Raw genomic sequence first — 22,713 nt, forward strand, 5'->3', positions numbered from 1 at the left:
CTGGGCGGATCTCTTTTGAGATGGACGTTGAGAGGTGACTCGAATTTTTTTGCAGAAATTGCTTGAAAATAAATCAAATAATAATATTTGAGTTATCCTCCCTCTCAAAAAGATCCGGAACATTGTTTAAATAATCAAAATGTCAAAAATTGAAGGAAAAATTCGATTTTTTTCTTCGTTTTTTGATTATAACTTTAAAAGTATTCATTTACGAGAAAAGTTGTACTGACATAAAAGTTGCGTATTTAAATTTCCAATAATATAAAATTGGTTAAAAATTTAAAAAATAGTCATCCTAGTTGCAAAATAGCAATAATTGCGAAAAAAACCATACAAAAACAAGTATTCTCATTTTAGGTTTTTCAACCATTTATGATACACTTACGACCTTCATATTTCACCCAGAAAAACTGTATGATACAGTAAAACAATACTGTAAATTTCTTTAAGATCGGTTTAACAGATTTTGCAAAATAAATTTTGCAATCCAGCTTTCGCAAAAAAAATTAATTTTTTCAAAATGTTACAGGACTGAAAATAAAGCAGATAGCAAGTTAAAATTTTTTTTGCTTATAGAAGTGTACTGTACCTTTCATTTGCCATTTTCAAAATTAAAATCGATTAATTACCACGGCGTCAGAAAATTTTTGAAATAAACAATAATTTTTGGTGCTACGCGCAGGACAGCGGTGTTCGATTCACACAAGTTGATTTCCACCAAAATATCTTCCAATCTTTATCTAATATATTATTTTCTTACTCTATACTTTGTTGTATTTTAATATTTTAATTCCACAAAAATCAAACTAATTTTATTATTGTTTGTGAAATATTGTTTAAACAATTGCATATGTTTAAAAATAATAAACTTTTATTATTTAAGTTAAAATATATGAACAAAGAAAGTTTTTGCTAATAAAATTGTTATATCAAAGGATAGAGTATGTGTTTTTATTTTGCAATAAACAAATTTATTTATTTATATCGAAATGTAATAAAAATTAAAATGTATCAATAATTATCAAAGGTCATTGGAATGCCCAATCACAGCAAACTATCCGCTGTCCTGCGCGTAGCACCAATAATGAATGTTTATTTAAAAAATTTCCTGACGCCGTGGTGTTAATCGATATTAATTTTGCAAAATTGCAAATGAAAGGTACAGTACACTTCTATACGCAAAAAAAAATTTTCAACTTGCTATCTACTTTATTTTCAGTCCTGTAACATTTTGAATAAATGAATTTTTTTTACGAAAGCTGGATTGCAAAATTTATTTTGCAAAATCTATTGAACCAATCTTAATGAAATTTACAGTGTTGTTTTATTGTATCATAAAGTTTTTCAGGGTGAAATATGAAGGTCCTAAGTGTAGCATAAATGGTTGAAAAACGTAAAATACGAATACTTGTTTTTGTATGTTTTTTTCAAAATAATTGCTATTTTGCAACAATGGCGACTATTTTTTAAATTTTTAACCAATTCTATATTGTAGAAAATTTAATTACGCAACTTTTATGTTAGTACAACTTTTCTCGAAAATGAATACTTTTAAAGTTATAATTAAAAAACCAAGAAAAAATCGAATTTTTCCTTAATTTTTTGACATTTTGATTATTTAAACAATGTTCCGGACCTTTTTGAGAGGGAGGATAACTCGAATATTATTATTTGAGTTATTTTCAAGCAATTTCTGCAAAAAAAATTGAGTCACCTCTCAACGTCCAAATGTACTAATATTTTTACAGATGCGCCCTGGTCTATATAGCAAAACCTTGGCTGCCTTGGTTCACTGTAGGATTATGATATTACTAGCAGAATGCGTCAGTTTGAGAATTTAAACCGATAACAAATAATATTTCCATCGTGTTTGATGTATTAAGTATATGTTGTGAAAGGTCGCGTGCATGATAAAAACGATTTCTAAGCGGTAATATAGTTATTGTTAATTTTTTGTTGAAGCGTGTGAGACAGTTTTGTGAGCGAGTTTGAAAAAAGCTTTATATGAAGACATGGTGATGCAAGTTGATTCAAATAGTACCTTAGTGTTTTACGTGAATGGAAAAAAGGTAGATATTTAATATTATGACTAGGGAGCGGATTTTATGCTAAATGTATATTGCATGCATATTTCTCATATTTGGGAACTTTACTAAATTTTGCATATTTTTTAAGAAAAATGCATATTTTGTGCCTATTTAAAAACATTTTCCAAAAAAGTCCAAAAAAAATTTATTTTTTAATTCGACACAAAATATTTTCCCGCACAGGCTGTCGTATCTATTAATTCGAGAACTACCTGAAGAGAGACGGCTCCTTCAGTGCCTTTTCATTTTTTCTTAGAAAATACCCGATCTTTACACAAAGTACTTATAGTGCTGCTGTTATAAAATGATTGTAGGATGTTAAAATGACGAAGGATGGTTTACCGGAAAATCCGAATTTTATTTACTTTTATTATATTTAGTAGGTACCTATAACTCTGGTGATTTTTTAAATCCCCTATTGTTAAGAGAATTTACACCTTTAACCATAGTTTTACGATTTTCTAATGGAAATTGAAATATTCATGCTTTAGATCAGATCCCGTCTTTAAACGGCTTTAAAACTTTGGAGGAGATATGCGAAATTTTTAATGGAAATTTTGAAATTGATTTGGTGCAGAATTTTCGGCTTTAACAAGTTATTTTAAATACACCCCAATTACTTCTGTTAATGTTGAAAGGATTTTTTCAAGTTATAAAAATATTTTATCTGATCAAAGAAAATGTTTCCTCGTAAAAAAATTTGGAAAAACACATCGTAGTGAATTATAATCGAAGATACCTATGTATAGTGATATTGTTGTTTTATTTTAAATAGGTAACTATTGGAATCAGTTTTTGTAAAAAATGTGAATAAATTGCATATATAAAAAATAATGATTTTATTTGAAAGATAATAAATAAGATTGCTGCCCACCCCCCTATAAAAGAACCCCCTAGAATAGAATAGAACAGAAAATTTGTGGTTTCTCGAAATGCGCATTTTTTTTAATTTTTGTGCATATCTTGCGCATATTTCGTAATTTTTTACTGCATATATATGCGCATATTTCACCAAAATTGATCGCATATAAATCCGCTCCCTAATTATTACTTAAAAATAGCCAATAAACTAAACTAACTAAACTAAACTTAAAGTAAACTTTAAGGAGTAATTTCTTCATAAAAAATAATGAGAGTTGGCTCCAGTGGCGGCTCGTGACCTCAGTATGCGGGTAGGCGACGACACATATACCTTTATATCATTCGACCAATTTACGTCCACTGCTGGACATCGGTCTCCCCTTATTGTTTCCACACTTCACGGTTTTGTGCTCATTGTTGGCAGTTTTTACTATACAGTGGAACCCCGATAAGTCGGCCCCCGATAACCCGTCTAACCCGGACCGATTTTCATCAGTTAAACATTTTGATTTTCTATACATATTTTGTATTTTGACAATGACACCCGTTCCGGGCGTCGAAATGTTAATAAAATTATTTTTTCAATTTAATTGTGGTTTATTTCCCATGAAAATAGTTAATTATCAGATAAACATTTTAACAATAAAAATGTATGTATGTAATATAATATTTGAGAGATAATGTGTATTTGTGTAATTTGAACTATACGATAGTAAAAATGACTCATGGCACAAGCCGGCAGAAACAACAGGCACCTGTCTGTAGTATTCCTTTATTTTTTATTTCAAACTGTGTTAGCATTGTTTAAGAAAGACTAATTAAAAAATTCTTTTTTAATCAATGGTCTTAGTTTTCACTGTTCTTAATACATACTTAATAACAAAACATCGTTCCGATTACTGTGACTGTATGAATACAGTATTGTATTGTTTGCTTCCGTTTGCTTAGGTTTGTGTTTGCGTGTTTTTAGTAATTTAGATGTGTAGGTACTGTGCATCTTTATATATATTTCATGTTATTTCAATTCTAACGGAGTTTGTCTGTAAGTATACCATATTTTATTAATTTTTACCATATTCTCCGGCTAACCCGGATTTTCCATAACCCGGATCGGCCGCGGTCCCGATTAATCCGAGTTATCGAGGTTCCACTGTATATATATATATATATATATATATATATATATATATATATATATATAAGAAATATTTGTTTTCAATATTTGTGTTAATTTGAAATGTTGAGCATCATCAAGCTTCTTTTTAATAATCTCAAGGACTAGTAGGTGTACTAAAACAATGTAATATTTTAAAATACTTACATTTTTGTTTTATATTACAGAGTCTTGATAAAGGGGTCAAACAACCCCGAAAGCTAGACAAAAAGTCAAAAGAGTGTTTCTTTGATATCCTGGCCAAACTTCTGACTGCAACCCTAATAAACCACTTGTTTGTTATATATATATATATATATATATATATATATATATATATATATATATATATCAAACAAATGAAATAGAGAATGTGGAAAAATCCCCTTACGAACAATTCACACATCCACCATTTCAGGTTGGGAAAAATTTCTTGAATAGAATCAAAGATCCAAACACCTGTTCTTAGAAATGTGTTTCGCCCTCTTCAACCTCTCTGGGCTTATCAATAAAGATGAGAGGCTGAATATCTTTAGACACATTCCATCAAAAAACAACATTCGAGACCCAGACATAGCAGGAGCGTATATCTACGCCGCATAATCTGACCATGACAGCCTCACGTTTTAATTCCCTAATTACTATAAGTAAAATATATGTTTGAAAAACAAAAAAACAAAAGATGTAAATCTTTGAAACACACTCAGTGATCAAAAGATCTAAGTTATTGGTATACCGACCAAACGTAACTAAATCAAACAAATGAAATAGAGAATGTGGAAAAATCCCCTTACGAACAATTCACACATCCACCATTTCAGGTGGATATCATATTTTTTCCACATATATATATATATATATGTATATATATATATATATATATATATATATATATATATATATATATATATATATATATATGTATATATATATATATATATATATATATATATATATATATATATATATATATGAAAAACAAAAAAACAAAAGATGTAAATCTTTGAAACACACTCAGTGATCAAAAGATCTAAGTTATTGGTTTACCGACCAAACCTAACTAAATCAAACAAATGAAATAGAGAATGTGGAAAAATTCCCTTACGAACAATTCACACATCCACCATTTCAGAAAGAGAAAAATATTAATTATATTTATTAAGTTAGTAGGATAAGATTATTATATTCTCTATTAAAATATTTAATTATATATAATTCTATTATTAACAATAAAATATATAATTAAAATTAAAAGCAAATATAAATAAATAAATAATGATAAATAAATAATTTAAATTTATTTATTATTAATAAAATTAATTTTTATATAATATAGAAATGGTGGATATTTATATAATATTATTATGTATATATATAATCGGTTCATAACGTTCTACGACGTCTTCCGATTCCCAATCGCCATTGCTCTCGATCGTAGCACATGTCTTCGTTCAAGCCTCTTTCTCTGATTTCCCTATGGATTCCTTCTATCCAGCTTTTCCTAGGTCTTCCTCTTTTCCGCCGTCCTTTTGGTGCCCATCGTAGCACTTGCTTGGTTAATCTGTCTTCTTCCATACGTTGTACGTGGCCAAACCATCTTAGTTGCTTTGTTTTTATATCGTCCATTATTGTATGCTTTACATCCATTATCTCCAATATTCTTGTATTTCTGATTTTTTGTATTCTTGATATACCAGCAGATCTTCTCCAGAAGCCCAGAAGTTTTTACTAACCCGCTTGATATCATGTGTCCATCGTGTCCAACGGCCTTCCTTCACTGCGTTTATCTTCTTCTTCAATAGCGTTTATTTTCTACAATATAGATATTGTATTTTTATGTTTTCTTCTAGCAAGCCAAAATGCCTTACCAAAAAATATTTAATAGTATATTAAGTATGGAGAACGGTAAGGGTTTTATACCGATCGAAGACAATTGTTTGGAGGAGAAGCGGAGCGACGACTCCAATTGAATCGTTTATTTCAGAAAGGGGTCAAGTCACAAAAACCTGCTTTTGAGAAAAACAAATAAAAACGTGTTTACATCCAACAAAATTTTTATTTATATAAAATAAAAATTCTCACTAATAACCTGTAGTGTTTGTCAAAAAGTATCGTATTTTTCAAAAATTTATCTTGTTAATTTGTTTAAGGAAAAAATAAATAATTTGTTGCACTTGGCCCCTTTCTGAAACAAAGTTGGTGTTTACATTCAACAAAAATTTTATTTATTATATAAAATAAAAATTCTCACTAATAACCTCTAATGTTTCTCAAAAAGTATTATATTTTTCAAAAATTTATCTTTTTAATTTGTTTAAGAAAAAAATAAATACTTTTTTGCACTTGGTCCCTTTCTGAAATAAAGTTGGTGGTTACACAATTTTTAAGCAAGGAGTCATGCGTTGCGTTGTTGCATGGCTCCTTTCGGCACTAAACGCTAATTTCTCTGCGCTGCCAAGGCAACACCAATGGCAGCAATTGATTCCTTTCTGCAACAAAAGCTGTATTTACGTTTAAATTAAAAAATTCCACCAAAAACTCATTTTGTCAAAATTAGTCACTCGATCCCTTTCTGAAATAAACGATTAAATTATTGTCTGAGATCGGTTACCCTTAACGTTCGACATGCTTATAACGTTTTTTTGCAGGATTGATACCATTATAAATTATAAAATTAAACATTTTCGTCATATTGACTAGTTTCATTCATTTTATCAAGATAGATACTTTGGTTGTTAGGTAGTAACTAGGGTGCATAACAACAATGGAGAATTGAGTTTTTATTTAGTTGTCAATAATTTTAAGTACAATTTTGATTATTATAAATTAAAATATGAGCGAAAGTGAATTTGAAGAAATTGAACGGGGTTGGGAAGAAGGGTGTTCCGCAATTATTCCCGAAAAATCCAAAATCCGTTATCAAAATACCTACCAAAGTTTTAAAAAATGGTGCAAAGGCAAGAATTTAAGAATCGAAGAAAATACTCTCTTGGCATATTTCGTTCAAAGACATATGCAGTTGAAAGCTCCTGGAAGCCTCTGGGCAGAATATTCAATGATTAAATCCACCGTTTTTCTTTATGATGGCATTGATATTTCCAAGTTTTCAACTTTGATCGCGTATTTGAAGAGAAAAAATGTTGGATACTACTAATGTATGCGATTCTGCAGGAGTTTCTGTTATAAGTGAAACCACAGCCCAAACAAGTGGGATTTCATTAAATAATTTAATAAATTGTACCATAAGTTTCAATATTAATAAATAATTCGTTAGTTTTATTTATTCTTTCAAAAATAAATTAAAATTAAGAGATTTTTTAACTCGACGGTAAGTGAATACTACGAGTTGGAGTACTTACCGTCGAGTTGGATTACTTATAGACTAAGAGCCGCTATAGGTGAAAATTCTTAATCATTTTAGGCACGACGGGACCCTATAACTTAAATAGTAGAACCTAAAAGAAAACGTTTAAGCACTGTGCGGTCACTTTTCAGTGGCACATGCGACTACAGTGGCGCATCAAACTTTCCACTTATGGACGGGATACATAAATTAAAAAATACCCTCCCTCATTACCAGAATTTAATTTTTTTCATTTTTTTAAGTTATATGTGATTAAGATATAAGATTCATCGTAATTTTAACCCACCACCCCCTTCTCCCTGCCCCCACCATCAAAAACTTTATTTTTCGATTTTATTTTTTTTGGTGGGATGCAGTCAATTTTAAAGTTTCAAAAAATTCACACGCATAGTTAAGGCTTTTGTAAAACACGTCTATTTTTTATACACCTGTAGGTTAAGTGTACATAACCTCAAAAAGTTAAAAAAAAATTTTTTTTGGAAAAAGGTATATAACTTTTTTTTCGGGTTAAATGTAGATCTAATTTTTTCTTAGTCTTGTGTATTTTATCAAACACTATATTTCTAATTTTTTTCAGATGTTTCTGTAATGCTGGTCACCTTCAAAAATCCAAAAAACTGTTTTTTAAGGGGGTTTTGGGGGGTTTGAACGTGTTTTTCTGATTTTTAAATATTCTAAAGGACTCAGTTACTTCAAGTTACAGATAACCTATAAAAACAAAATTGATTTGATATATTATGAAGTCTATAAAATAGAAAAAATCCCCCAAAACCCCCCAAAAAACAGTTTTTCGGATTTTTGAAAGTGGGGAGCCTTACGGAAAAATCTGAAAAAAATTAAAAATATAGTGTTTGATAAAACACACAAGATTAAGAAAAAATTAGACCAGTAGCTATTCTTGAAAAAAAAGTTATACGCTTTTTTGAAAAAAAAAATTTCTTTTAATTTTTTGAGGTTATGTACACTCTACCTATTGGTCTATAAAAATAGGCATGTTTTATAAAGGCCTCAGCTATGCGTGTGAATTTTTTGCAATTTTAAAATTGATTGCATCCCACCAAAAAAAATAAAAACGAAAAATGAAGTTTTTGATGGTGGGGGCAGGGGGAAGGGGGTGGTGGGTTAAAATTACGCTGAATCCTATGTGTTAATCACATAAAACTTAAAAAAATAAAAAAAAATAATTCTGTTAGTAAGGGAGGGTAACTTTTAATTTATTTATCCCGTCCATAAGTCGAAAGTTTGATGCGCCACTGTCGACGCATGTGCCACTGAAAAGTGACGGCACAGTGTTCAAACGTTTTCTTTTAGGTTCTACTATTTAAGTTATAGGGTCCCATCGTGCCTAAAATTATCAATCGTGCAAAAATATATATTATTCCCAATAAATTAGATTAATGCACCTGTCTTTGGTAGAAGCAAATTTATTTATGGTTTTGTCGTAAAATTGTTCAGTTTTAGACAAAATGGAAAGAAAAATCCTTCTCAATCGAAAGTAAAGACAAAGCTGCCAGTCGATTTTGCGACATAGAGTTTATTAAATAGTTTTTATTTTTTTTTTAAACAAAAAAGATTACGTTCAACGGAAATTGAAGTTGCGGGTATAGTACCAATTAAAACAAAAATAAAATTTGTATTCTTTAGAAAATATTTCAATTAATTCAACATCTAAAGTAAAGTAAAAAATTGTTCATCTTATTCATCCATTAATTAATTTTTGTTTATCACATAATCCAGGATATTGTGTTATTAAACTATTTATCAAATTACATATGTGGAAAATGATACCATTTGAAAAATTTTGAAATTGTGAAGAATTTGCAGGGCTAAAACAGTGTAAATCTTTTAAATATGTAAATCGAACTTCTAGTTGCATAATAATATATTATCTATAATTTCAAAATATGAAGCTTTTTATTTTGTAGTCTGGTCCACATTGGACGACTCATTCATTCTTTTAGGTGAATTTAAGTTAAATTCTGATACCCTTGTTTCAGCCACAGAAAATAAAATATTAAAAGCCTAATTTGTTGCGAAGTTGCCTTATTTTTCCCAAAGCTATATCTACCTGTTTCTTTTTGACACAAATTTATATTTAGGTTATTGTCAAATGTTGGACAATATTATGTCAGTTATATTAAATAATTATTTCGTTATAAAGGCAAAGAAGGAAAGCAAACTAAACTTTTTTTAACTTTGCTAATATCCTCGAGTACTATTTATAGATTCGGCTCCCGAATTTTTGTCTTCGAAAATTTGATTGAAAACTGAAATTAAGTAATTCCATTTTAAATTAACATTTACCATTTTTGGACTTTTAAGCCAATCTTGTTTCACATTTTGTTGGAATACTTCGGAATTGAATTCAGAATAAATGTTCTTTTCGCCGAATGATTTATAAAATCAGGAATTGATGTAACTGTTGCAAAAAATATCCACAATTTCTAAAACATTTTGAACCGTCTTCTATGAGTGCAACAAAGTGTAATAAAAGCTTTTGAAGCATCTACTTTAATTTTTGATTGCAATCCATTTAAAGAGCCGACCATTACACTTGCACCATCGTAACATTGAACAATCAATTTATTTTTGTAATCATATGGCTCAAGAACGTTTGTAATTAATCCACATAGAGCATCAACAGATCTATTCTCGCTAATAATATCAAAAATCCCCAAAAATATTTATGTTACCTAACCAATTGTATTAACAAAACGGATTGTTAAAGTTCACTATGAATTTTCGTTTATGTCAGTAGCTACCGACCGCTAGCCAGCTTTATTAATTTCTCTTGAAATTCTATTTTTATATAGGTAATCACCAAGACAATCTATTAAATCGAATTGTATCGTTTTTGACAAACCCATGGACACCCCTTGTATTTTTTCAATATGATCCTGTATTTCCTGGTTTAAGAGCAAACAGTAGCGATCAACAGGTAGCAATAAACGCGTTCCAAGATTGCTGCTCTAATTTTGAACATTTTGTCGAGATATTTGGCCCACATATGCGTAATATAATAAAGAATGGCGGTACAGAGCCCAATTTATTTGTTGACATATAGTGACATCATCCATTTGGACGCGATAGCGTAATCAATGATTTTTATAAATAGGAATAGGGGGCGTGTTGCAGCTCATTTGTATTCTTATTCAATTCTCTATTTAGTAATATAAATATTAATATCATTATTTATACAGGATGACCAAAAATATATTTTTTGAATTAAATTAATTGACGCAAAAAGAAGAATGTATGTAATTTATTTAACTCAAAATATATTTTACTGCTGTCAGAAAATAGAAAAAAAATATTTATTTGATAAATAAACATTGTGCTATTCGCACACAGCCACCCTCTTGCCTCTTGGCACGTTGAACATTTAATTTAAGCGAAAAGCAATGTTTATTTATCAAATAAACATTTTTTTCTGTTTTCTGACAGAAGTAAAATATATTTTGAGTTAAATAAATTACATAAATTCTTCTTTTTGCGTCAATTAATTTAATTCAAAAATTATTTTTTTGACCACCATGTATAAATATTGATGGTAATGTTTATATTACTTAATAGAGAATTACCTTTCAAATGGGCTACCACATGACCCCTATCCTTATTTAAAAAAATCATCGATTACGTCATCACACCCAAATGGATGACGGGCCCACTGTTATGAAATATATATTATATCATAATTTAAACATAAAAATAGACCTGTCTCGGAATTTTTCTCAAAAGAGGCTTATTTTTGAAAAAATAAATATATTCCATAATTTTGAACCTCCGTTCTTGAAATACACAGCACAAACTATTAATTTCATTAACATCTCTTTTATTCGGAACACAAAAACGTAATTGGTAACTTACCTACTTACTTGTAGCTGTACCCAGCATAATATCTGGTTTGCCATTTACCACATCCCAATTGTCATATTCTTCTTGTCTCATTATAATATCTTCTTCAACGAAGTCCATTCCAGAGTAATCTTCGTTTTTATATTTCGCCATTTAGTGTCTCCTTTAAGTGTTAATCTGCAGCTTCTTCCCCAAAATATAATTTCCATTGCGTTTATTCTGTTTTTCTTTATTTTATTTGTTACCCACGTCTCTGAGTATTTATATTCATTTGTTTGTTTTATTTAGTTTTATTTATCTCCAGGTCTTCTGCGGTATGTCCAGTGACCATGTATTGCGTTTTATCACAATTAATTTTCAAACCCCAGCTTACAAATTATTCTATATAAATGTAGGTACTAAGAATTTCCAGAGTTTTCACTGTATTCCTTTACTCTACCGTTCTCTCCAGTTCTTTCTTTTGCCAGTACCCTTCCTGTAGATTTTTTCTCTCTATTGCTTCATCCAGTTCATCTCTCAAGGATCTTCGGGGTCTGCCTCTTTTCCTTCTTCCTGTTGGGCTCCACTCTGTTATTCTATTTATCCAACGATTTTGGTCTGCTCTTCTGATATGTCCGTAACACGTTAATCTCTTCTGTTGGATGTAGTCTATTATATCTAAGATCAACCCCAATCTTCTTTTAATCTCTATGTTATTAATTCTATCTCTTCTTGTTACTCTGCGGCTTCTCCTTAGGAATTCCATCTCTAATGCTCTTATTTTGTTTTTGATTTTATTTATTGTCCAATTTTCACACCCATAAGTGAGGATACTTCATGTCATGGTACTATATATTCTTCTTTTTGTTTTTATGCTGATATTCTTATCTCACAGTACCGGGTTCAATTTTCTTATGCAGTCTCTTGTTGGTCCTAGTCTATTTTTTATATATTTTTCCGTTGTTCATTTGTTTGATAATATAAAACCTAAATACTTGTACTTGCCTGTTCCTTTAATTTGTTTACCTTCGTCTATGTTAAGCTATTTTATTTCTGTATTCTCCGTTGTTTGGTATTCACAAATTATTCTTAGAGCTTTTTTATCATGTAGACGATGTTGTATTCTTCAAAATAGCAAAATCCACCTTAAGATAAAATGGGACATTAGGAGCCTTTATGCTTCTGATAAAATTGAAAATCTTCTTCAGGAGGCCAAACGCTTAGTTGTCAGCTATTAATGTAAGCGAATTACAATGGACTGGTTAAGTAATATTTAGGCAAAGACACTGGCAACCCATAACATAACAATGGTCGATGGCAGATTAACCAATGTTACCTTCAAAGAATCGTCAGACAGGGATGCATTATATCCCCGCTGTTGTTTATTATATACTTGAATTTGAAGTGAAAATTAATGGTGAACCGATCAATATCTTAGATATGCTGACGACACTGTTATTGTATACGACGGTCTTCAGCAAGAGTAATTGAATTGCGTAAACACGAGAGCAAGAGAAATAAGTCTAAAAATGAATGCTTCTAATAGATAAATCAACAAAACGTTAAGAGAGTTACTCACTTTAATTATCTGGAATGCTATATTACCGACCAACTAGACCCAAGTAACGGGATCAAATGCAGAATTGAAGTAGCTCGCACAACATTTCTGTAAACGAAATCATTCTTCTGTGGCTACAGCTTAAACCTGAAATTACGTCAAGGTACTATCAAATGCTATGTTTGGTCAGTGTTGTTACATGGTACCCAGGCCTGGACTCTGAAGGGTGGAGGATCGGTCGCCTAGAAGCGTTTGAGATGAGATTGCATCGAAGAATGGAATACCCTGGACACTACTGGACAGTGATGCGAAGATGAGTGACAACGAAGCTGTGTTAAATAGAGCAAATGCTGTTTGAAAGTTACTGAGAACTATTAAGATAAGAAGAATTTCATATCTAGGGTATGTGCTTAGAGGAGGCCGGTACAGAATTCTTACGTTTATCATGAAAGATTAAATCGAGGGCCGCAGAATAATTGGAAGGAAGAAGATATCATGACCCAATAACATTCGTGATTGGACAGGAATACGCAGTGCCGAAAAATTATACATATTAACATTGCCTGACGATTCAAACATATTTTCTTCATTCTTCGATGCAAACCAGTTTATTACTCCAGGGTAATAAGCTAGAAATAGACCATGTTCGGGACACTCAAAGATCCAGGTAACTGAATACTTTTTTAGTTATTGTAGACCTATAGGAAGAAAACCTACATGTTTCCTGCCTAGAGTTCGCGTCCGTTTTTTAATTATTAACAATTTAGTGAAAAAATCGCGATTTTTTCGATTTTTTGCACCCCATTCAAAAGCTAAATAGTTGATATAAAAGTACAAAATTTAATTTTTTAGAACATTAAAAAACCTTCAAAATGCCGATTTTTGAAATTTAAAAAGTAAATTTGTTGCTACGCAAACTGCAAAATAAATGAAAATCGTTATTTGTTAATAACTTTTACTTAAACTACCTTAGAACTTTAGTGTTTCACCCAAAGTTGGGTATTGGGGTACTTAACAAACCCTTAAAATTTGAGATCGATCCATTAATTATTAGTTTAAGAGTTATTCTAATTGTTTATCCCAGAGACCTTTATTTTGCAATAACATAAGACAGAAAATAATAAAGAGAGGGCAATTGTGCGTATGCCAAATGAGAGTAGAAAACTGATGCTATCAAAATTTACTAAAAAAAGATAAAAAATTATCTAATATAGTCAAAAGTCCTAATGCCAAATTTTTGAAATTTTGTAGTTTATAAATATTTAGAATAACTTTAAAAATATTGTCCGTAGAAAAAATCATTTTACATATTAGAAAAGCTGGTATTTTATACGAATTTTTAAAAATGTAGTTCAATTGGTATTGGTGACTAGTCGTGGTAAGTGAAGGGGGAGCTGTGAGCCAACAACTGCACGAGTTCAAAAACTAAAAAAGGCAACATAAAACTACTATCATTTTCTATATCTCGGGATCTACTGAATATATTTTGATCGTTATTTTTTTAATTCGTATTCCGGGCTATATTTTTTTATTTGAAAATTCGTGTTAAAATACTATCTTTTCGAATATATAAAAATATTGTTTCTACGGACAACATTTTTAAAGTTATTGTAAATGTTAATAAACTACAAAATTTCAAAAATTTGGCATTAGGATTTTTGACTATATTAATTATTTTTTTATCTTTTTCAATACATTTTGATACTATAACTCTTCTATTTTCATTTGGCATACTCAGAATTGCCCTATCTTCATTATTTTCTGTCTTATCTTATTGCAAAATAAAGGTCTCTGGGAAAACAAATAGAATAACTCTTAAACTAATTAATGGATCGGTATCAAATTTTGAAGCTTTGTTAAGTACGCCAATACCCAACTTTGGGTGAAACACTAAAGTTCTAAGGTAGTTTTAGTAAAAGTTATTAAAAAATAATGATTTTCACTTATTTCGCAGTTTGCGTGGCAACAAATTAACTTTTTAACTTTAAAAAATCGGCATTTTGAAGGTTTTTCAATGTTCTAAAAAACTGGATTTTGTAATTTTATGTCAACTATTTAGCTTTTGAATGGAAAGCAAAAAATCGAAAAAATCGCGATTTTTGCACTAAATTGTTAATAATTAAAAAACGGACGCGAACTCTAGGCAGGAAACAGGTAGGTTTTCTTCCTATAGGTCTACAATAGCTAAAAAAGTAGTCAGCTACCTGAATCTTTGAGACTCCCTAGAAAATCCTTATTACTCTGGACTATACACCTACTGCTCAATTTGACCTGTGTTTTGATTCACCTCAATAGTTTATCTACCATAATAAATGGATTTAAACATTGGAAGAATTATTCTAACGGCAAAAGCCTTGCTTTAAAAAAAAATCCGTGTGTTTTGATATCATTTAAAAACTGATTTATAAAGTATTTGGCTAAATATATAAGTATAAAGTATACAAAAGTATACAGCTGAGATAAAAATATGTCAAAATTAATTTTATATTGTTTACGCAAAATGGTTATTATGGTACGCAAAATTATCTAATCATTTATGAAGTAACTACTAATATTGAAACAATTTTTTTTAAAAACACCTGATAAATTTAAATTAAATTAATTTATTTAAGTAGATCCAAGATAAAGATAAGTGTAAACAGAAGTGCTTCTTCCAAACTAATCACTTTTTTGAATAGTGAACTGATTAAGAATATTTCTAGAAAGTACAAGAAATGTATGATGAGTTTAGATATCCACATACCACATACAAATATACACTAGCAACAAAGTAAATCCCAGTTCTTTACTAAAATCACAATAAAGATGCATTAGAAATAAACAAACCAAGACATGTTGAATGTTACGAGGAGCGCTCACGAATCATGATTTACAATGTATACATTTTGTAATAATAATTTGGGATTTATAACGTATATAGTATTTTTACTACAAAAACGTTATTACGTAGGTCAAAATTTTTGACGTAAGAGAACTGTCGAAACATTAGAATGTGACTTTTCATTATTGCCATGTTTATAATAATCATGGCAATAATGAAAAGTCACATTCTAATGTTTTGACAGTTCTCTTACGTCAAAAATTTTGACCTACGTAATAACGTTTTTGTAGTAAAAATACTATATCATGATTTCGGAGTACTCTTCGTAACATTCAACTGTCTTGGTTTGTTTATTTCTAGTGCATGATTATTGTGATTTTAGTATATGTAGGAGACTTGAGGTTCCCGGAGTAAGGTGTTCTCATGACCGCAAAACCAAAAGGTCACGCCTCGTGGAGACCACCAAGCTACCACCCCAAACAGCAGACATAACGTTAAGGAGGCTTTACTTTTTTTTGATCTTGGTTGCCCTGGGAAAGGGAGCATCCAAGAGGCTTTTCTGCGGAGATGCCTCTTTAGTCATCAGTGGCATCACATCACGAGATAACCCAAAGCCTTCTATAGAACAATCCTCCATTCAACCCTATGTCTAGCAACCATTCTCCATGCTTTAACTCCAATACATTATTTATGGTCCTCTAAGTTCTGACTTGAGGTTTCTGGTTATAACACAGTTCGTCGTATTTTTATATAATCATTAGATATTCTTCCTTAGCGACCATACTTTTTGCCGAGAAACAACATCAAATGCTTTTTGTAAGTCGATAAACTCAAAATATGCATTTTCTCTTCTGAGGTTCGTTTTCTCAATGATCTGTTTAATAGTGAAGATGTGATCTTACACACTTCTTCCTTTTCTAAAGCCACTTTGAGATTCTGCTAATGTTGTATCGATTATCTTTGTCAGCTTTTCTTGTAATATTTGTTTCATCGCCGAGCACAAAATCATGATGAAAGATGAATGATGGCTAAAATAGGCTTTAAACTTTGTTCCATGGAATAGAAGAACAAGAGGAAGACCAGAATTAGAATGGAGACTAGGAATCAGAGGAATAATGAGATATAGAGCCATAAATGAGGAAGAATGGACAAACCTAAAAAGATTGAGATTCAAATGAGCGATGCGCAGGGCTGCTTTATCCATTAGGCAATATAGGCAGCTGCCTAGGGCGGCAAATTGTGAGAGGGCGACACAGGGGCTTGAAATTTTGATTGGGGGGGGGTAAGCATTATATAATATACAATACATTATATTATATGATGTAATAATGAAAACTGAAAGTATTTTTTGTAAATTTCAGTCATTTTCAGTTTCAGGGGAGGGGGCAACTGCCTCCCCTAACCCTATCAAATGACGCCCCTGGGGCGGCAAAAATTCTGTACAAAAAAATATTTGTATTTAAAAAATAAAATCGAATAACAAATATGTAAATTCATCATTCATCCATCAATGAAATAGACGTGGGCGTTCGTTTCTAAATAAAAGAAATTGCATTCATATCAAAAATAAAACAAACATAGCATTCTGTTATCTTAAACCTAACACTATTCATCCAAAAAAAACGGAAGCTCCGCAAACACGGTGAATTGACTGAAAACATCAATATTGCACATATTGCAGAAACTAAAGATTACCAGTAGGAAATCGAGTTAGAGTTGGGATTTTCAAACTGTATTATTACAAGGAGATAACATTCGTGTCGTCGCACTGATATAATGCTCCAGCCAGGGAAATAAGCAAGAAATAGACCATTTTCGGGACAATGAAATTAATATCAAGGTAGCCGACTACTTTTTTAGTTATTGTGGACTTGACCTATAGGATGAAAACCATCATGTTTCCTGCCTAGAGATCGTGTTTTTTAATTATTAACAATTTGGTGCAGTCAATGCGATTTTTTCCATTTTTTGCACTCAATTAAAAAGCTAATTAGTTGACATAAAATTACAAAATTTATTTTTTTAGAACATTGAAAAACCTTTACAATGACGATTTTTGAAAGTCAAAAAGTTAATTTGTTGCTTCGTAAACTGCAAAATAACTGAAAATCGTTATTTATTAATAACTTTTCCTAAAACTAACTTAGAACTGTAGTGTTTCGCTTTACTCATAGTTGGGTATACGCTTTACTCATAGTTGGTTACATAACAAACTCCCAAAATTTGAGACCGATCCATTAATTAATTTAAAAGTTAGGTATTCTATTTGTTTATCCCAGAGACCTTTGTTTTGCAATAACAAATGACAGAAAATAATGAAGAGAGGACAATTCTGCGTATGCCAAATGAAAGTAGAAAAGTGATCCTATCAAAATGTATTAAGAAAAGATAAAAAATTATCTAGTATAGTAAAAAATACTAGTTTATAAACATTTACAAAACATCTTCTTACATAGGTATTCGGAAACATGATATTTTTCTCGAATTTTTAAAAATGTAGTTCAAATGGATTAGTCATAATAAGTGAAGGGGGAGCTTCTGCGTTGATTGCACTAAATTGTTAATAACTAAAAAACGAACGCGAACTTTAGGCAGGAAACATGTAGATTTTCATCCTATAGGTAAACAATTAAAACAGTTGTCAGCTACCTGGTGGGAGCCGAAAAATGCAGGAGTTCAAAAACTAAAAAAGCAACTTAAAACTACTACCATTTTCTATATCTTGGGATCTACTCAATAAATTTTGATATTTCTTCTTTTAATTTGTATGTACTTTTGTGTAAATTACAAATATGCAATTTATCTAGACATTTATTAATTAATAAACAGTCTAATTTTTTAAACAATTTTTGAAAAAATAATATTTTCTCAAAAATCCATTTTTTGTAATGATACTATCATTATTAATCATAGAAAAAGTTAAGGTACATTTTAATGAATAAATTATGTTCAATAAATTATAATTTAATAAAAATAATTTATTTATTAAAATATAGGTACTTTTTTATATATAGATAACTTTTTATAGGTAATTTATATAGGTAACTTTTTCTATGATCATTAATAGTATGATAGAATTGATTAAAAAAATGACATAACCCAGACATCCAAAGTGAAAGTTATCCTCCAACATCAAATTGTTCTATATCGTCCATATAATGTTCAGAAAAAAGTCACACCTTTTTGAGCGTCGGGTTTGGGGGGAGAGGGAGGGGAAATCGGAAATTCGTAGTTTTTTACGTTTTTCGTCAATATTTCTAAAACTATGAGGTTTAGCACGAACAACCTTTTATACAAAAATGTTCTACAATAAATTTGAAATAAAAAATGCCCCTATACATAATCCTTCTAAAATGAACGATTCCAAAGTTACGGAGGTAGTATAGTATAATTGGTCCAAAAAAAAGGCCTAGCCTAGACATCCAAAGTAAAAGTTTTCCTCCAACACCAAATTGTTCTATATGATCCAAATATTGTTCAGTAAAAAGTTACACCATTTTGAGCGTCCGGTTTGGGGGGGGGGGAGATGGGGGAGAAGCCGGTAAATTAGTTATTTCTTTACGTTTTTCGTCAATATTTCTAAAACTATGTTTAAGCGTAAACAATGTTATATACAAAAACTTTCTACATAAAATTTAAAACAAAAATGGTCCTATCCTTAATTGTTATAAAATCAACGGTTCCAGAGTTACGGAGGGTGAAATGTGGAGGTTTTCGATACTTTTTATATTTCTTGGGCAATTGAAGATGATTTTGGGTGGTGAGGTTGACGTTTCTTCAAGGGCTTATCACTAACATACCATCGGCCACTGAAATAGCAAATCCTGTTAAAGAAAATTTCTTTCAATCAGTAAAAATATTATAAATTGCTCAAAAAATATAAAAAGTATCGAAAACCTCCACTTTTCACCCTCCGTAACTGTGGAATCGTTGATTTTATAACAATTATGTATAGGACCTATTTTGTTTTAAATTTAATGTAGAACATTTTAACGCATATTTTTAGAAATATTGACGAAAAACATAAAAAACTACTAATTTACCGATTTCTCCCCTATTTACCCCCCAAACTGAATAACTTTTTACTGAATAATATCTGGACCATATAGAACAATTTGGTGTTGGAGGAAAACTTTTACTTTTAATGTCTGTGTTAGGCCTTTTTTGGACCAATTATACTATACTACCTCCATAACTTTGGAACCGTTCATTTTAGACGGATTATGCAGCGGACTTTTTTGTTTCAAATTTAATGTAGAACATTTTTGTATAGAAGGTTGTTCATGCTAAACCGCATAGTTTTAGAAATATTGACGAAAAACTTAAAAAACTACGAATTTACCGATTTCTCCCCCCTCTCCCCCCTAAACCCGACGCTTAAAATGGTGTGACTTTTTTCTGAACATTATGTAGACCATATAGAACAATTTGGTGTTGGAGGGTAAATTTCACTTTGGATGTCTGGGTTTGGATCTAGTTATACCATACTATAACGATATGATTAAGAAAATAGGTATCTCGAAAAAAATAATTTTTTCAAGAAATGTTTAAACAAATTAGACCCTTTATTAATTAATACATTTATAATACAATTGCATATATGTAATATATGTAGAAATTACATACAAATTAAATTGTTAATAGGTCTACAATAATTAAAAAAGTAGTCAGCTACCTTTTCAGTTATTATGAAAATGATGTAACAGTGTGAAATAGCTTCAGTGAAATAACAGTTAAAAAATAACGGCTACTGCTATCGCAACACATTCCTATCTTATACTAGTGCAAATTGCAAATTATACATAATCATAATTTTTCATTTTTATGTAAAACATTCTGTGTTTATTTTCACCGGTCAAAAGTGAATTCATACCAAACTGTGATCAGTGTGATTTTTGTTCTTCTCACTTGTGTAAAATATTATTTTTTATAAATTCTATGTTCCTCATTTTAATACATTTCCAAACAATACATTTCTTATTTAAGGGACCGTTCAAGTATTACGTAACGCAGGTTAGGGGGGGTCAAAAATCTTCAAAAATTGCGTTACGTAGGGGGGGGGGTCAAAAATCTTTAAAAATCGCGTTACATAATACTTGAACGCTCCCTAAATAAAAAATTCTGCTTGCATTTTTTTTTTCGCAAAAATGGTACATGTTTGAAGGGCGGCTACTAGAGAATTGCCTAGGGAGGCAATTGACCTAAACGCGGCCCTGGCGATGCGGCAGATGTTGTAGTATATCTTATTTACTTGGTATATTCCGTTGGTATATCTTATTTGAATTCACTAAAAGTTTTACAAAACAAAATCACTATAATAAACTAAAAGGCCTTAATAAAATTAATTGAAAGAACAATTATTATTCTATTATATATTAAGGAATTTTAACCTCCATATCTGGCGAACCAAAAAAATTGAAGACAACAAATAAACAACAGACAGATTACTGAAATTAACACCGGTTTATTCCATCTTCACTGGGAATGAACCCATTCGCGATACCCCTCTACTATAGCAAAACGTTGGCTGCCTTGGTTCACAGTAGGATTATGATATTACTAGCAGAATGCGTCAGTTTGAGAATTTAAACCGATAACAAATAATATTTCCCAGTGGCGGCCGGTCAGGGTCGGCAGGGTCGGCAGTGCCGACCCACACATTTATAGATATAGATTTTTTAAATATTTGTATCTGTGAAATAAAAAAAAATCTATCAGATAATACAGACTAAATTTTATTCATGGTTTTTAAAAGAATTTGATCAATCCGAGCCTTAAGTGATCCCTGCGCATAACAGACTTCTCAAAAAATGAATGATCCGAGCCATTTATCTGACTTTTCGGCTAGCCGTCCCTAACATCCGTAGCTTGACAATTTACACGTAAAACTCAACGACATACAAGTCGATGAGCAAGCGAACATTACTTCTCTCCGTGGGCAATAGCAGATACGGCATGGCAGGTTAAGCGCCAAGTACGTGGCCAAGTACGGCACATTTCGGTCTGCCGGTCGGTGTTTCATTTGGAAGCATGCATCGGTAGAAATTGTCAAAAATAATCACGCCGTTTTACGTCGTTTAATTGATATTGTAATTTTTTTAAGTTGTCAGGAATTATCATTTAGTGGACATGATGGATCGAAGCATTTGTTAAAAATCAAAGTAATTATTGAGAATTAATAAAATTGTTTTAGAAATACCTATTTACTTTCTGATTCGAAGTGTATTCGTAATACAGAATGAACTAATACATATAATCAAATAGTTAAATTTTGAATAACTATAAATAGTTGTTGAATCTGAGATTTAGAAAACCATTTGCTTTTCACTGAAAGTAGATGAAACTTCTTCCACAATTATCAATTATTTTGTTCGATACGCGTTACGTGGTAATATTTATGAGAGGTTTTTAGGTTTTAGAGATGTGAGTAAAAGCAATAAGGCAGAATATATTTTTGGTGTTTTAAAGAACAGATTCAAATTTTTTGATACCAAAAATAAATTGGTAGGGCAAACTGGGGCAATCCTATGACGGCGTTGCTGTGATGAGTGGTGAATTGAATAGTCTCCAGGCAAAAGTTAAAACTATTGCATCACAAGCTTTATTTACTCACTATTATGCGCATATAATGAATTTAGTTTTACATGATACGTGTAAAAAAATAAAGAATATCGTCTTTTCTTGCCAGTTTAGCTCACCTAAATGGATTACTGCTTTAGAACAAATTTGTTTCGAAAAAAAGCGAACAGTTTGTCACACGCGATGAAATTGTAAATCTCGGTTAGTTTTATCTAAGCAGATTATCTCTTATAGTTTTAGTATCTGTAGAAGATTTTCGTGAACAGCTTTTGGAAGTTTTTGATTTTATTATCGAAGGCGATGATTTTGAAAGTGGCGATACCTCGATCCGTGAAGCAATCGGTTTGAGAACTTTATTAAATACTAATGACTCTTTCAATATTTTTTTAAATATTTTTAAGACAGAGTTTGCCCAAGATATTCCTTGTTGTTCAAAATCAGTCAACTGACATTCTT

At 30.7% G+C, this 22,713-nt stretch overlaps 1 protein-coding gene across 2 annotated transcripts in view; it reads left to right on the top strand.

Annotated features, from left to right (window-relative positions):
• Positions 1–1,833: 1,833 nt before the first annotated feature.
• The window catches only part of LOC114333334 (xanthine dehydrogenase), a 132,818-nt gene continuing 111,938 nt past the window's right edge, over positions 1,834–22,713 (top strand). Inside the window, exon 1 of one of the 2 annotated variants that reach the window (XM_050648324.1) lies at positions 1,834–2,069. In XM_050648324.1, coding sequence (XP_050504281.1) covers positions 2,013–2,069 — 57 coding nt within the window. In that variant the 5' untranslated portion in view covers positions 1,834–2,012. The remainder of the gene's footprint in view (positions 2,070–22,713) is intronic. The other variant, XM_050648325.1, reaches the window with a different exon arrangement.

The sequence above is a fragment of the Diabrotica virgifera genome, chromosome 4, assembly GCF_917563875.1.
Source record: "Diabrotica virgifera virgifera chromosome 4, PGI_DIABVI_V3a".
Taxonomy (NCBI): Eukaryota; Metazoa; Arthropoda; class Insecta; order Coleoptera; family Chrysomelidae; genus Diabrotica; species Diabrotica virgifera.